This window comes from Rhinolophus hipposideros, assembly GCF_964194185.1.
Source record: "Rhinolophus hipposideros genome assembly, chromosome: 8".
Classification (NCBI taxonomy): domain Eukaryota; kingdom Metazoa; phylum Chordata; class Mammalia; order Chiroptera; family Rhinolophidae; genus Rhinolophus; species Rhinolophus hipposideros.
The window spans coordinates 24865984-24881405 of NC_138054.1; the positions used below are offsets into that span (position 1 = coordinate 24865984).

Below are 15422 nucleotides of genomic sequence, written 5' to 3' on the forward strand. Positions count from 1 at the left end.
CTATAAAACAATATAATATTTATAGAGTGATAGGAAAAGATACATGAAAAAACATGTGCAAAGTATTTAATAAATTCCAATACAGAAGAGCTTCACTCTCCCTCATCTGGGTCTGTTCTTGACCCCAAATACTGTTTCTGGGTAGAAAAAAAAAATAACAGGAAATTTCATAGTTTCAAAAATTTGGAAAGCCCTGAGCTAGCTCAACCCTGTGTTCTGGAACTTCATCCCTTTTTGGGACCTGATATCTCTTCTTTTGCTACAAGGATAAGATGAGAGGTAATTATGTAAGGAAGTTTTAGAGCAGCGGTTCTCATATTTCAGAATATATGAAAATCATCAAAGAAGCTGGTAAAAGATGCAAGTTCCCAATTCCCACCCCCAGAGACCAATTTAGGAGATCTGGGCTGGGCCCAGAGTCAGTCCTGTAACCTTAGGTAATTCTGATGTAGTTCATTATAGGTCATGCTTTAAGAAACACTCAAAATTAGAATCCTTCAGAGAAAGTAACATATATAATGATTCCAGCATTGAATTGTAGTTTTTCTTGTGCCTACATTTTAATTTCTGGAAACGTGTTATGGGAAATGTCAGTCACTAAGAGCTTGGTTGAGAAATTTGTGTTTTGCCTTTTTATGGTTACTCTCTCAAGTCCCAGAAAACCCACTCTCGCCTTGTTTTAGAAAAGCCAGCTGAAGTCTTTTTAAACTGAAACAAAATAAAACAAGACTGCACAGTTTCTGGCAGTGTTCACACTTCACCCCTTTCAAAGTGTGACTTTCTCTTAGAAGGTTACTCTACAATGTTCCCAGCTCATCAAGGTAGTAGTACGGTTGGGACCTGTGGAGGCCACCACCACTGAGAACCCAGGAAGGACCCCAGGAAAGGTCTCTCAGCTCCCCATGCTGCAAGGAGAATAAAGAACCATGGGGTTTAAACTTCTCTGTCCAAAGTTCCAAAGGAACCCAATTTGAGACACACTCCTTGGTTTATTTTCAGAATCAGACAGAATAGTAAGTAAGGTGAGAACGATCCTTCTTATTCTGGGCAGTGAACACCAGCACAGCTAGGAAACCAGTACCTGTGTTTGCAGAGCTGTTGGCGGTTTCCTGGGTACCCAGGATCATACAATCCTCTGGTCACTAGAAAAGCAGCAGGGTCTTATCTCTCTTTTTCAAGAACCTTGGCTGCTGGGATAGGTAAATGTACCTTTGTGGCATGACCAGCAATTCTGGGGGGGCAGTTCTGGAAGTAGCAGGATAAAAGGGGACCTGGGTAAACTGTTTCATTAGGAACTGGAACCCAACACTGGCTTCAGAACATTTATTTGTCAGACAAGAAAGACCTGAAAGCCTTTCTGACCTTATATGTTGCTCTGGCAAGTACTAGAGTTCAGAAGCCAGAGGAGAACTGGGGCTAGTCACCCTCACTGACCTGAGACAGATCCTGCATGCTTGCTCAACACCTCTGTGCCCGTGTCCATGCACTTAAACCTGAACTGGGCACCTGCGAGGTGCCAGGCATGAGCTGAGGCCAACGCTCCAAGCATGCCCCTCCCACTCTCACTGACCTCTGTTAGCAAACAGGCTATGCCACAGAGGGCAGCTTAGAAATGCCAACATTTGGACCCTAGATCAATTGTTCCCAGCCAGGCTGCACATTGAATCACCTGGGGAGTTTTCAAAAACTGTGAGTGCTCCGCTCCCATCCCTGGGTTCTGATTCTATTGGCCCTTAGCATTTTTCAAAGCTTCCCAAGGTCATTCCAATCTCCTGCCGCGGTTGAGATTTACTGGCTTAGAACATAGGCGTTTGATTCACAATCTCAATCTCTATACAGCAAGCATCGTAATAATAATATTACCCCAAATGCCTCTAGGGCTTTGAGGCCCTTTCATCTGATCACCCATAAGACCAGGGCGCTGTGGCGAATCGTGCTCTCTGTGAAGCCAGTGAGTGGCCCCAGAGACTGCCGAGAGGAGACACCTAGTGGGAGACAGGCCGAGACAGCTGTCCGCCCGCCATCTTCTTACTCCTGCTCATCTCAATGGGGACAGACCAGAACAATACACGTCCCATGGGCCCCAAGCAAACAGGACAAACACCCAGTCCCGTGCCCTTCAAAATGTGCTTCTCCGTCTGACAAATGGACAAAGTGGCTAAACATTTTTTTAAAATTACTCATAAGGAAACCTAAAAGAAATTATAGGCATTAAGACAGGGGTTTTGCTTTTATTGCTTCTATCACTGTTTCTAGAAAAACAACTCTGAGGCAGCACAGAAAGTCTCAGGGCAGACCCCCACCCCCACCTTCTGAGAGGGGCATCCGGGAGGCAGGGACTGCTCTGAGGCCAGGGGCCGGGGCCTCTCTGGGATGAGACTGTTATTGCAGCTGGTTGGCCAGCAGCCACGCTGAGCTGCCGTGTGAGGAACTCTGGGCCTTCTGCTCTCCTGGGCTGTTTTCTCATACTCCAGTGTATAAATAAGGTTTTATGAAATGCCAAGTCAGTGCTCATTAACAAAGAAAGAGGGACAATCCCAGTAAACCACTGTGATGGCACCTGGCCTTGTTGTGTAAGGAGCTGGGGAGGTTTGTGGAGGGTGGGAGCGCAACGCACCAGCAACTGGGGGAACTGTGAGAATCAGAGAGGAGGTTTGGGGGTTTAGCACCAACTGGGGCCAGCTGTATTTTTCCTCAGCCCCTTGGAGTCAGTCAGTGTTGTCATCTTCAAATAATCCAAATACAAGACCATGACCTTACTCCACCCCACCCATCTCCTTACAGATACTTACACACTCTCAAGCGTGCAAGCACATGCACGTGCACGTACACACACACACACACACACACACACACACACACACACAAGTGCTCACACGCTCACATTGGATGCCCAGTGACCTAGGTGAAAGAAACAAGCAGCCAGGTGGTTGGATTTTCTCCAGGGAGATTTAGGCCCTCTTGGTTTCACCTTGGTTGCAAGTTGAAAGAGCTTGTCTTCACCTGTGGTCTTTCAGGCTTACCGCCCTAAGCTTGACACCCAGCAGCTCAGACCTGGGCCCACAGTATCGTGACTGCCAACATTACCTGAAATGTTTCACACCTCATAAAAAATGGTGTGTCAGTTTCGGGAGAGGGGTTGGGACGTTTCCCATCTGATTTGGCCCGAGGGAAGCATGCCCCTCCTCCTCCTTCTCCTCCCTCTAGCTCCTTCCTGTTTTTTCTCCGACTCTGGTGCACAGCTTTGAAATCTTGCTGAGAAGCAAATCTGTCCCTTCTGCTCTGATGTTTATTTGTGGAAGTTCGGCAGGGGAACTGAGGCGGGTGCCAAGACCTGCCACACTGCTGGGAAATCTGAGTTTCCCTCCCTACCCCCCGTCAGTGGATGTTGATAGAGGAAATCTGGCCTCCCCGGCATTTGGGCCCATGGTTTTCCCCTTTGCAGTCTCTTCCAGTGTGGCATGATTCAGCTTTCTTTCCTTCCCCTCAACTATTACTCTGGCACGGTTTTTACCTTACTAACTTCATTTTATCTGTGTCTCTTTGAATATGGGGTGACTGAACATTGCCTTGTGGGAAAGAAAAGAGCCAGTCTTGGGTGCCCTGACTCCCTGCTCCTTTCATTGACCTGCTTTGTTCTTGGCTCTGCTCCCTAAATTCCTGAATCAGGGTGAATCAATGTGGGTGGACTACACACTGCCTAGTATGAGCTGGCCATGGTTTCTGCCCTCTGTGATCATTCATTGAGGTTTGTCAAATTTCAACTATGTGTTTCAATTGGGGCATGGTACTGCTGAGTCAAAATTCTCTGGAAAAGCCCCCATGAATCCAGGATTTTATAGTGAGTTCCCATTAATGACTTAACTTCATGATTTCTTTTCCCTTCCAATAGCCTTAATCTATGGTGTGTCAACTTTCTCCCACTTCTGTGTGAGGGTTTGGGGAGGGCAGAAGAGAAAGGAGTGATGCCCAGTGCCAGGAGCCTGGAGAGGGGGCGGGGAGGCAGCAGCGCTCCTGGGTGAAGACAAAGCAAAGTCAGAAAATAGGGGGTTTTTTGGTTTTCTGAAAATTATTAAGCCACAGCAAGCACATTTTATTTTCAGCTTTACTATAATATTTGTTTCTCGTACATCTATAAAACTGTGTCTATGACAATCAAACTCTCACCTGGGTAAACAGATTTCAATAAAGAAGACATAAAATGGCAATAAGAGAGAGGGACATTAATGTGCATACTCTAAATGTACATTAGGCCCACGGGCTTGACTGGCCTGCCTTGATTTCTTTCAGGCTCCAGACATACAGTGGATCAGGGCTTATTTTCATGACAGATCCTATGCTGTTTTGTGCATTTAAAGAGAAAACAGTACTGAGAGGTCAAAACTAAAGTCACTTAGGACCCGAGCAGGGCCCAAGGCTGCTCTTAGGATAGTGGATCCTGCGGTCCTGTTCTATGTTCAGTAGATACAGATTTAGTGCCAGATATTAGGTAGCCATCAGGTTCTCTCCAGGGTAAACTGGTTTTAAGAAGAATTTTGGGCTCTTATATTTCTTGTCTTTATATAACAGTAGTTCTTAACCTTCTTATGGATTAGGACTCCCTATGAGAATCTGACAACAGCCTTAAACCTTTACCCTAGAGAAATACAAGTTCTCACAGACACACGGGGGCTGGGGTCTCATGGAACCTATGAAGCCAGATGCCAGGTTAAGAGCTTTTGCATTAAAATTTCTTTCCTGCCTCCCATTAATATACATTCTTTTCTAATGGATTTCAACATAGCCAAAGAGTCTTCCTTAACACTCATTATGAAGTCATCAGCTTCTCCCCTGAGTGTGGGACCCACTGGTGAGAGGACCAGAGCGTGGGCGGCCCTCGGTAGCACATTTCTCCTGGTGGCCAGGAGACTGGGTCCTGGCTCTAGGTTGGCCCCTAACCTGCTGTCATTTAAAAGGATCTCAGTTGCCACATCTGTAAAATCGAGATAACATGACCCATGTTATGTATCCCATGAGGTTGTAGTGACACTCCCATTAGAGAAGAAATGGGAAAACATTTTTGTTCTTATCAAAGCAAGAATGCAGCTGCTTTGCCGAGGCCCCACTGTTCCCCCATTATTGTTCCACTTCCAGAAATGTCCTCCTCAAACACTTAGGTGGAACATTCTCCTTCCACAGACCCCTCAGATTAGCAAGAGGTCTGTCTCATAGAGTGACCTTTGGACTGCCGCTAGATTCCAAACTCAGTTTTGCTTTCATCAACCACAAATACTGGGACTGAAGTCACAATGGAGAGAAAAGGGCCTAGTTTCTGTTGAGCCAAAGAAAGTCCCATAACTTGTCTGTTCATATACCCTAGAGCCTACCCTCTCCTCAGACACTCTGTCCCCTCCAATCCCAGGAGACAGCATGTTTCTGTGACCTCTCCTATTAGAGATAGTTTGGCATTTCCCTCCCACCTCTGAGTGATTTAGTCTAAATTCTCCACTCATGACGCATTTCCTGGTACTCAGGGTGTCCCCTCTGGTTGCCCCCTCACCACTGAAGCCAGCTTCCTCTCTTTTCATCTGATGCTTAACAACTGTCAGGTTGCAACAAACATGCTTTAAATCCACATTCTCCCAGTTGCCTAGCAACAACTTCCCTACCGGATAAATCTGGATTTCCTGTAGCAGCAGCCTAGGACTGAACACAGCGGGTCACACTGTCTGTCCACCACTTCATTTGCTTTTCACCTCTGTCTGGGTGCTTTCAAGACAGCAGCCCATCCTTCGCTCCAGAATCTACTGGCTCCCAGAAGCCATGTCATCCTCGTAGATATGGTAACCTAAGGCTACCTATGTACCCTTGTGTTAAGTAGATTCTCAACTTAGAAATCCATACTGGTTTTCAAATGGTGTTCTCTGAATCAGAGAAAGTGAACAAAAATCAACTCATAAAACGTTCCTTTTGTATGCTGGCTGCATGGCATCTGTTTAATTAATCCATTGGGTCCAAAGCATCAGCAAATACTGCTCAAACAAGAATTTTTTTGTAGCTGATATGTTTTATGCCGCCTTCAGAAAAAATATTTTGTCCTGAAAGATAGGCATGTTTCTTGTCCCGTGAGAACCTAAACAGAGACTTTGACTAACCAGAATCTTCTTGGCTTCTGGCTAGAGCCTTGTATCCACAGGATCGAGGCCCAGGGACCCCTCAGACTAACCATAGCTGATGGGAGATAATAGAGATATACCCTTCCCATAGTCCTACTTATATATCCAGTCTCCTTCTCAAACTTATCCAGTTTGAGGTCTAACCAGACCTTGAACTTAGGTTGGTGGTGCTGGGCCAGTTGTGACGTGGAGGTGTTACTTGTTATTTGGGAAATTAAGAGAACTTATTTGGCATAGGAAGTAGTGGGTGTGTGTGTGTGTGTATGTGTGTGTGTTACTTGCCATTTGTTCTATGACCTTTTTTCCAGAAATGTTTTTACATTTCCATTCAAATAAACTTACATTCTCTTCTGATTCTTTTGGCAGGAATAATCCATGAGAATTTGAATAGATAACGGGGGAGGGAACTAAAGGAAGAGGAGAGTCCTGGGAAAGTTAGTTTAGAATTTATGGCAACATCATTCAGACAATTGGTGATCAGATTTTATAGAGGGCTGGCTAGGAAAGGTTGGCACTATTCTGAGATGTAAGTGGTATCTAAAACGAAGGTGTTAGTGCAAGATTTTTATCATCTCCATGGGAAAGCGCTCAGAAAGAAATTGCAGTTATAGTACCAGGCAACAGCTGAGCTCAGTAAGTACGTGAATAATGAATATTATTAAATTATTCACAAGATTGAAAAAGTGTTAACCAGACACAAAACTGCACCTCAATCTGCTATCTCCCAAATTCCTGGTCTTGTTTTTATCTGGCCATCTCTCTAGTCACTCTTTCTTGCTGACTTTCCTCACATTCTTCCCTCCACCTGGATTCCTGGCCCTCCCCTTCCATCTACAAACTCTGCCCTCACCCTCACTGGTGTCAACTGGTCTTTCAAATATCAGCTCAAGTGTCACCTTTCCAGTCCCCAAGGTGGAATTCACCACTCCCTTTCTGTAAGTCACCATCATACCTTAGAGATAGCCCATGGAGCCTTAAACCTCAATAGACTGTCTCTTTTCCACTAGATTATAGTTAATTTACTCATTAATTAATACAACACATCTGTGTAGTATGCTCTGAGGATATTTTTTTTAAAAGCCTATCCCTATGCTTAATGAGTTTATAGTGCAGTGGAGAGGCAGATACATTAAAAATCATAGCAAACCAATATAAGAGTGAAAAATGAATGCACTGAGAATTCTAGGAGCAGCTAGGAGGGTCCACCTAACCCAGGGGGAAGGAAGGCAGGTAGAGAACGGTAATAACGGAAAGAAGACCTTGTGGAGAAGGTAAGTGGCTTCAGACGAGTTGACTTTGGTTACTAGAGCTGGGTCAGGAATGGGGCAGGTTGGCATTTCATCTATTAGGCCCTAAAGTGGTAGTCATAGCATCTAAGAGCTGCAAGCTTTGCAGAGGCCTACAAAAATGTGTGAGACTTGGAAAAAAGAAAATTATGGCTCTGAAATACCAGAAAAAACTTTAGAATTGAACTTAATAAACATTAAATGTTTAAGGAAGATAATGTTATTAAACTTTATTGTTAAATTTAGTATTCATAAAATTTGAAATCCGAAAACTAGTTTATTGTTCAGGTTTCCCCGCTTTACAAACAATCCTAAGTATTTGCAATGATTGCTGAGAAAACATACCAGATCATTTATTAAATGAATTACAAAAGGTCCGATAATTTCAAAAACAAAATTAAGAGCCTAAAAAATGTATATATAGATATCTATCTGTATTGGTAAATAGATATTGCCATATATAGATATGAATAGAAAACAGGTGCTTTTCAATGTGTTGAATTTGATGTGGGATGGGGTTTTAAGACCAGTGTGCCTAGAGCCTATGGAGGTAAAGGAGAGGGAATGGAGAGAATATGTCCTCTTAGGCAAAACACAGCAACAGATAATCTCCAGCCCACAGTAAAGTGAGGAAAACAGACAACAAACTTACAAAGAAGGGGAAGTAATTAAAAATGATAGGAACTGGTGACTGATTGATGTTTAATCTCTTTGGACACATGAATGTGACAATTCCTTATTTTCTGTGCCTCTGGGCTCCTAGCTCCTTTTAGGTGCCTCCCGATCATCTAGTACCTGATTGTTTTTTTTCTGCACAGCTTCTTTGGACCCTGGTCCTTGATTCCAGCTTCCTCCCAAAGCAGTCTTTTAGACGTTCCTTGGCTATCTTCTCTGTAAATCAGAGGGCTTATCCTGCCCACACTCAGACCCAGCACTACTTCCTAGAGCTCCAAGCTGGGGATTGTGACACTGGAATTAGAATTGGGAAAGATCAGTCATGACTCCCAGGCTTCTAACTTTGGGGACTGGTCAGAAGGTGATGCCATCACTGAAGAAGGGCATACAGGAACGGAAGCTGGTTTGGGGGAAGGTACCGTGATCAGTTTAGAACAAGTTAGATCTGGGCAAATGTCCAGCAGACAGTTGTATATATAAATCGGGAGTTCTGGGGAGAGATCTGGGTTGGAAATATAGACTAAGAAATCATCAACAAAAAGGTAGCAGATTAAATGATAAAGGGAATGGAACTTCTCAAGGAGAGCGTGCAGAGTGAGAGGCAGAAGGTATGGAGGCCCTGGGGACCCTCAGCACTGAAGGGGAAGGTGGAGGCAGGGGAGCTCGTGGCAAGGTAGAAAAGAAACAGAGCAAACCAGGGCAGAACAGACGTCAAGTGAGGAAAAGGACATGCCAAAATTGTCAAGAAAAGCGGAGAGGTCTGAAAAGACAAGAAGCCAAAGGATCCCTTAGACCTAAAAACTAGGAGGAAACGGAGGGTTCTCGTTAAGGCTTCTTAGGAGCTTGGTGAGGGTGGAAGACATGGTGAGGAAGTAAGGCCCCTGAATGTGGCCTACCTTAAGCAGTGCGGGAATGGGGTGGGGGGAGTTAGACTATAGCTACAGGGGAGGGGGTGATGAGGGATCAGAAGTTCTGTCTTTCATAGGTGAGAATATTGAGCACATATATAATAATAATGATGACTGGAAGCCTAAAAATACATCAGTGAGATTTTTGAAGATAAACTTCATAAAGGCAGGACTTTGCCTTGCTCATTGCCGTACCCCCAGCAGCTGGCACAGAGCAGGCACTCAATATATATTTGTCAAATGTGTAACTGTGTCATTTAGAAATTGCCATTGGGTATAACAGAATGCTGAGAAAAACAGTGGGTTTCATTTTGCTCCCAAAGCAGAGTCCTCTGGTGGGCCATGCAGGAATGCTCTGGAGGCTCCACAAATTTTCTCAAGAACCAGTCTCCTCCGCTTTTCCCTCAGGCATCTCTAGCATGATCTCCAGATGTCTGCTGTACCCCCCTCAGCACCAGTGTTCCAGGCAGAGGGACAGTGAAGGGCAGAGGACCCTTTTTCAAAAGACCTTTCCCAGAAGCCCCACCCTATGACTCCTGCTGATAGCTTATTGGTCAGGATTATATCATATGAACACCCAAGGGAGGCTGGGAAATGTAGTTTCTTAGGCAGGCATTGTCACCTTTAGCAAAGCTGTATAGACAAACAGCAGTCTCTGCTGTCATAGTGAGAATCAAGTCACAGCAGAAGCAGAAGGGAAAGGGTCAGGAGAAGGGCAAGGGTCAGCAGAGATTGTCCTCAAACAGAAGGGACTCTGTTGCTTCTGAGCATGGGTGTGATGTAGCTCAGTTTGGGGGCAATGGATAGGAATGTGAGGATGACCACTGACGTCAGTTTTTTCAGTGAGGACAGAGATCTGTTCATTTTTGTATGTCTCATGTCTAGCACATGAATTCAGTGCTAGTCAATGTTTATGGAATATTTTTGAATTATCAGGACTCTTTTAGATAACAAGGTGATGAAAATGTGGGGGTGGGGAGATGCTTTTCACATATCCTTGGAGTGAACCCTTAGTCTTTAGAGAAAGCAAAAACCCGACTTGAGAGGGTATTCTACAATCCCTGCCGTACAAGCTAATGTGATTAAAATACAAACTGTGTTCAAAATGTAGAAGTGTGTGGAATTGTCAACCAGGGGAAAGATGGAAAAATAAAGTCAAAGGTTGTTTTCTCTGGAAGGACACATGACAAATTGTTAGTAGTGATTACTCTTGGAGGGTAGCTACAGATTGCAGGGAAAGCTTTACCCTTTACGTATTTCATGTAAGTAAGCAGGTATTTTATCTTTAAAAAAAATCTAAGTGCTATATGATTCAGAACTACCAGGGCAATAAAACTGATTGAATTAGTAAAACTGGATAATTATGAAATTTCAGAAAATTATTAACTTAGCACTCCTTCACTGCAACGACTTCTAACAGGATCTCAATGTGGGGGAGTTTGATTTCATAATGAAAAGACCAAAAATTATTTGCTCTTTTTGAGAACGCAACTAAAAAGTAGACTTATCTTGCAGAGCCTTTTCTAACTGGACATTGATGAGTGTATCATAGCCTCTAAGGCAACCTTCATTCCACTGCCCAATATTATAATTCACAAATGTTTCCTGAGCTACTATAAAAAAGGCAATGGATGAAAAATTTTGAGAGATACAAAGATAAAAAGATAGTGTCCCTGCCTGTGATGGTTCATTTTATGTGTCAACCTGCCTGAATCATGGGGTGCGCAGATATTTTGTCAACTGTTATCCTGGGTATTTCTTTGAGGGTGTTTTTGACTAAGATTAATATTTAAATAAGTACACTAAGCAAAACAGTTTGCCCTCCTAGTGTGCGTGGACCTTGTCTAATCAGGTGAAGACCTAAACAGAACAAGAGAACAGATCCTCCCCCAAGTAAGAGAGAACTTTTCGTGCCTGACTGCCTTTGAACTGGGACAGTGGCTTTTCTTCTGCCTTCAGACTCAAACATCAGCTCTCCTGGGTCTCTAGCCTGCCTATTCACACTGCAGATTTTGAGACTTGCTAGCCTTCATGTGCATTAGCCAATCCCTTATAGTAAGTCTCTCTCTCTCTCTCTCTCTCTCTCTCTCTCTATATATATATATATATATATATATATATATATATATATATATATTTATTTATTTATTTATTTATATGTATATAGTTGAACACATATACACACACATAATGTATGCATATATATTATATACAGTAAGTCCTCATTTAACATTATTGACAGGTTCTGTGACTTTAAGCAAAAGAACATGTAACAAAATCAATTTTACCATAGGCTCATTGATATAAACAAGAGTTAAACTCTTATGGCATCTCATCAGCATTATAATGAAATGACATTGAACAAAATGTTATTCAAGGACCTGCTATATATAATATATATATAAATATATATTTATATATATATATCCTATTATATCTGTTTCTCTGGGAAACCCTAACATACTGCCCTAAATGAGCATATCATTTCATGGAGTATCATGTATATAAACAATTATAACTGATTTGCTTGTTGCTATAATAAGAATATTTATTCATTCATCAAATTATATATATGTGTATATATATGTGTGTGTGTATATATATATATATATTTATATATATATATAGAGAGAGAGAGAGAGAGAGAGCCAAAAAAATGTATATACTTTTTAAGAAAGGAAAAAATTATTAAAATTGTAATACTCAATATACCAATAACAAAAGATGAGTACATGTCACATTTGACTTCTGCAATGACAAGAGGTGCTCAAAGTGGTTACCATCAGCGTCCAGACACTTCTGACTATGGAAAACTGCTTGAGTGACGTTGACCAAAGTGTCCACTTGTACACATTTTTTTGGCACTGCCTCGGTATAAATATAAATAACAGACATGGTTCCTGTCTATATTGAGCTGTATAAGATGACAAGTAAATAACAGAATAATTACCAGTGGTGTAGCCTGTAAGGAAGGAAAGAAACAACGTTCCCTAAAACACAGAACAGGGCAGGGTGAGCAATGGAGCATAGAGAAAGGAATGTTACCTAAATCTACCATGGGGACAATTGTTTTTCAAATAGATAGTTGTGTTAGGAGTGAGACTTAAAGGATGAGAAGTTTGCCAGGCAAAGAAGGGCAGGGGGAACGGTGTGCAGAGTGAGGAGGCATGAGAAAGAGACTGACATGCATGTTAGGTAATGTAGGGAATGTAGGAAGAAGCCCAGCCTATGGGAGGAGAAGCAAGAGAGAAGGGTAGAGAGGAAACCACGTACCAGCTCATAAGAGACCATATGTCCAGGGCTGGCATTGACCCTCTTTCCTGGAAGCAGTAGGGAACCATGGAAGATCTTTGAGCAAGAGAAGTGACATGATTGGATTGGCCTGTTAAGTAATTCAGGTTACATTGTTGGAGGGTGCATTGGAATGGAGAAGATTAGAGGCAAGGGACCAGTCAGAAGGCTGTTCTAATACAATGTTCTGAGAGAGAAGCAAAGTGAGCCTGAGCAAAGGCAATCCTCGTCAAGAAGAAAAAAATATAGGAGAGAATATTTACTTAGTATTCACTTATTCAGCAATTTATTTATTTTTGCAAGCAAAAAAAAAACCCTTTTATTTAAAAAACTTTATTATAGAAATAAATATAAAAAAGAGAAAGTATTATAATGCAAGCCCATGTACCCATCACCCCGCTTCAGCTATTATCAGCACTTGGTTGTTCAGGTTTTATCTGTTCCTCACTTTTTTCCCTGAAGTTTTTTAAAACAAATCACAGACAGTGAATCATTTCACCTTTACATTACTTCCTTATGTATCTCTAATGGATAAAAACGTACTTCTTTTAACAAAACTACAATGCTATAATCACACCAAACAAAATTAACAATAATTCCTTAATATTTTCTGATACTTGGTCATGTTCACCTGTCCTCTGTGTCAGCTGGTTTGTTCAGATCAAAATCAAGAGAAGGTCTACACATGACATTTTATTAATGTAGCTCTTAGATCCCCTTTCCTCTATAATAGAGTTTCACTGTCAATAGTTAGAAGAATTGGCAAGAGTTGGTGATAACTTGCCATTGGTATACATTTTTTACCTGCTTTCTTCCTCCTTTCTACCAACTTTTCTCAGCCCCACCCTCCTATGGGAAAAATAAGAATAAACATGCTTTGCCCAGTATACACGGAAGCTATTTTCAAGGAGTTTGAAATAAATCATACCAAGACCAATGCCTAGGCTTAGTGTTAAGGTTAAAAGATACTTCTCAGTGGTATAGTTTCAATGGTGGCTTCGCTGTTCCTTCCTCTGGAAAATTTTCCTGTCTGTTTTGTAGCTTTCATGCATAACAAAGCCTTTCATCTTACATTAGAAAATAAGCCTGAAATGCTAATGCCCCAGGAGTGTGCCTACATTTATTTTTCAATTTCAGGGTCAGTGAGAATGTGAGGACCCCTGCACCTACAGCAGGGAGACAGGGGAGCTGGACACATAGCTAGAAAGGGGAGGCAAGGCTGGTCAAAGCCTAATTCCACCTGCTTCAGTGCTTTGCCGCAGCTCGATCCATCCACCCATCATTTAGGAGAACCACACTGGTAAATAAAAAGCTGAGGTTGTGGCTTGTGGTCCACAAATACTTGAATCAGAATTACATGTCGAGCTTGTTAAAATGCAGGTTTCCTCCAGGCCTACTCGAAATACATACTAGAGTTTGAAAACCACTCTTTTAAAACTTAGAATTCAGTCCTGAAAAGACATAGGATCAGTGATTCAATCAGTTTTGAAACTATGAAGAATGAAGTCATTCATTCAGGATTTGAACTTGGTTTCCGGAAAACAAGGTGTTCCCAAGAGGCTCTGGGACTCAGAGCCAGCAAGTGGACTTCCACATTCCCCACCACTGTGGAAAATGCACGAACAGTTGTGTGTTGTCACATGGGCCTGAGGTCACCAGAACACTGCTGCCAACTGGAGAATCTGCAGGGGAACTTCTCTCTCTTTAAAACTACCAGCAGCCGCTTTGAAAGAAAGGTGATGTTACTGGTCAAATCTTACATAAAAAGTAGCCTTGCATAGAGGAAGCAACATGACCTGCTTTAAAGGACACAAAGGGAACAAAGACGTGAACAATGATGAGGAAGTCTGCGAGCGTATACAAAGCTGGTGGTGAACAGATGGGAGCAAGCATAGGCAGCCTTCCTCCACACTCTGTTTTCCTTCCTCCAGGAATCTTGTTTGGTGTCACTAAACCAGCAGTCAGAATCACTTTGGCGTGTTTAATGTCACCGTGAAACTATTTGTGATTGACTAGCTCAGCAGGGTGACTTGGAATAAGAGCCTTTGATTCTCTCAATTAGATAAAAGAAGTTTGTTTCTGAAAGCAATCTTGCAGAAAGAAAGGGTCCTGATCAGAAAGAAGGAAGATGTTTCTAAGCATACAGGAAATCAGATACATGTGTATGATGTATGATATATGTATATATATAATTTTTTTTAAAAAATATCTTTCCTATCAATTACAGCTTCCTACACTCCTAGACAGTAGTTCCCAAGGTATCGATCTGAGGTCCTGGGGAAGAATATTATCTGATATGTCACCAAGAATTCAAGAGGTAAATGGCCAGATCATAGTTTGTAATTCCATTTTATCTTTCCATCATTTTACCATTTTATCAAACACAATTTAATTGTACCTCAAACCTGTTCATGGCGAAATACATTTGAAATTTCCATCTAGCAATTTCAGAGCTCCTGTTCATATCCTACATGATCTGTGCTCCTGAGTTGGAAGCAAAAGGAAGGGAACTATTGTGATTTCATGCCTAGGAAGAAATGCCACCTTGTCTGGTGTGGCACAGATTATCATTAGACTGACGATCGAATCTAAGTCTTTCCATTGTGGAGGTGGCCTGTTACTATGTTTTGCTCTTAAAATCCACATAAATCTATACCACAATAGTAGTAGCACACATTTATAGAGGGCTTACAACACTAAGTGGCTTACATATATCAACTCATCACAAGGAAAATATTCTTTTGTGCTGTTTTGTGAATATTGTGCACATTTTAATTAACATCTGGTTGCACAGCCTTTGCCCTTATAGAAACTGATATTTCACGCAATAGATGAGAGCTGCTGGGGGCAGGATGATGAACAGACAGATATGGCAGCTGCCCTCGTGCAACGTATAGTCCAATGGGGAAGAGAGATGTAAAATAAACAATTACCTTCAAGTGTGATGAGTATTATTAAGGGAGGCAAAAGGTGAAAATCATTTTCCCCGAACTTTTCTCTTCTCCATTATTGTCAGCTGACTTGGACTTAGCCAACCTGGAAAACTGCATGGCTGGGATCTGTTTTCATAAAACTCAGCTCAACCTACGCAGAGTGTGAGCAGGGGA

At 42.2% G+C, this 15422-nt stretch overlaps 1 protein-coding gene across 1 annotated transcript in view; it reads left to right on the top strand.

Moving 5' to 3' along the window:
• ABCA4 (ATP binding cassette subfamily A member 4) overlaps nt 1-15422 on the top strand; it is a gene marked incomplete at its 5' end in the record, with an annotated part of 124675 nt that overhangs the window by 22536 nt on the left and 86717 nt on the right. Inside the window, one exon of the mRNA XM_081056354.1 lies at nt 14543-14632. Within this exon, the coding sequence (XP_080912480.1) occupies nt 14543-14632 (90 nt within the window). The remainder of the gene's footprint in view (nt 1-14542; nt 14633-15422) is intronic.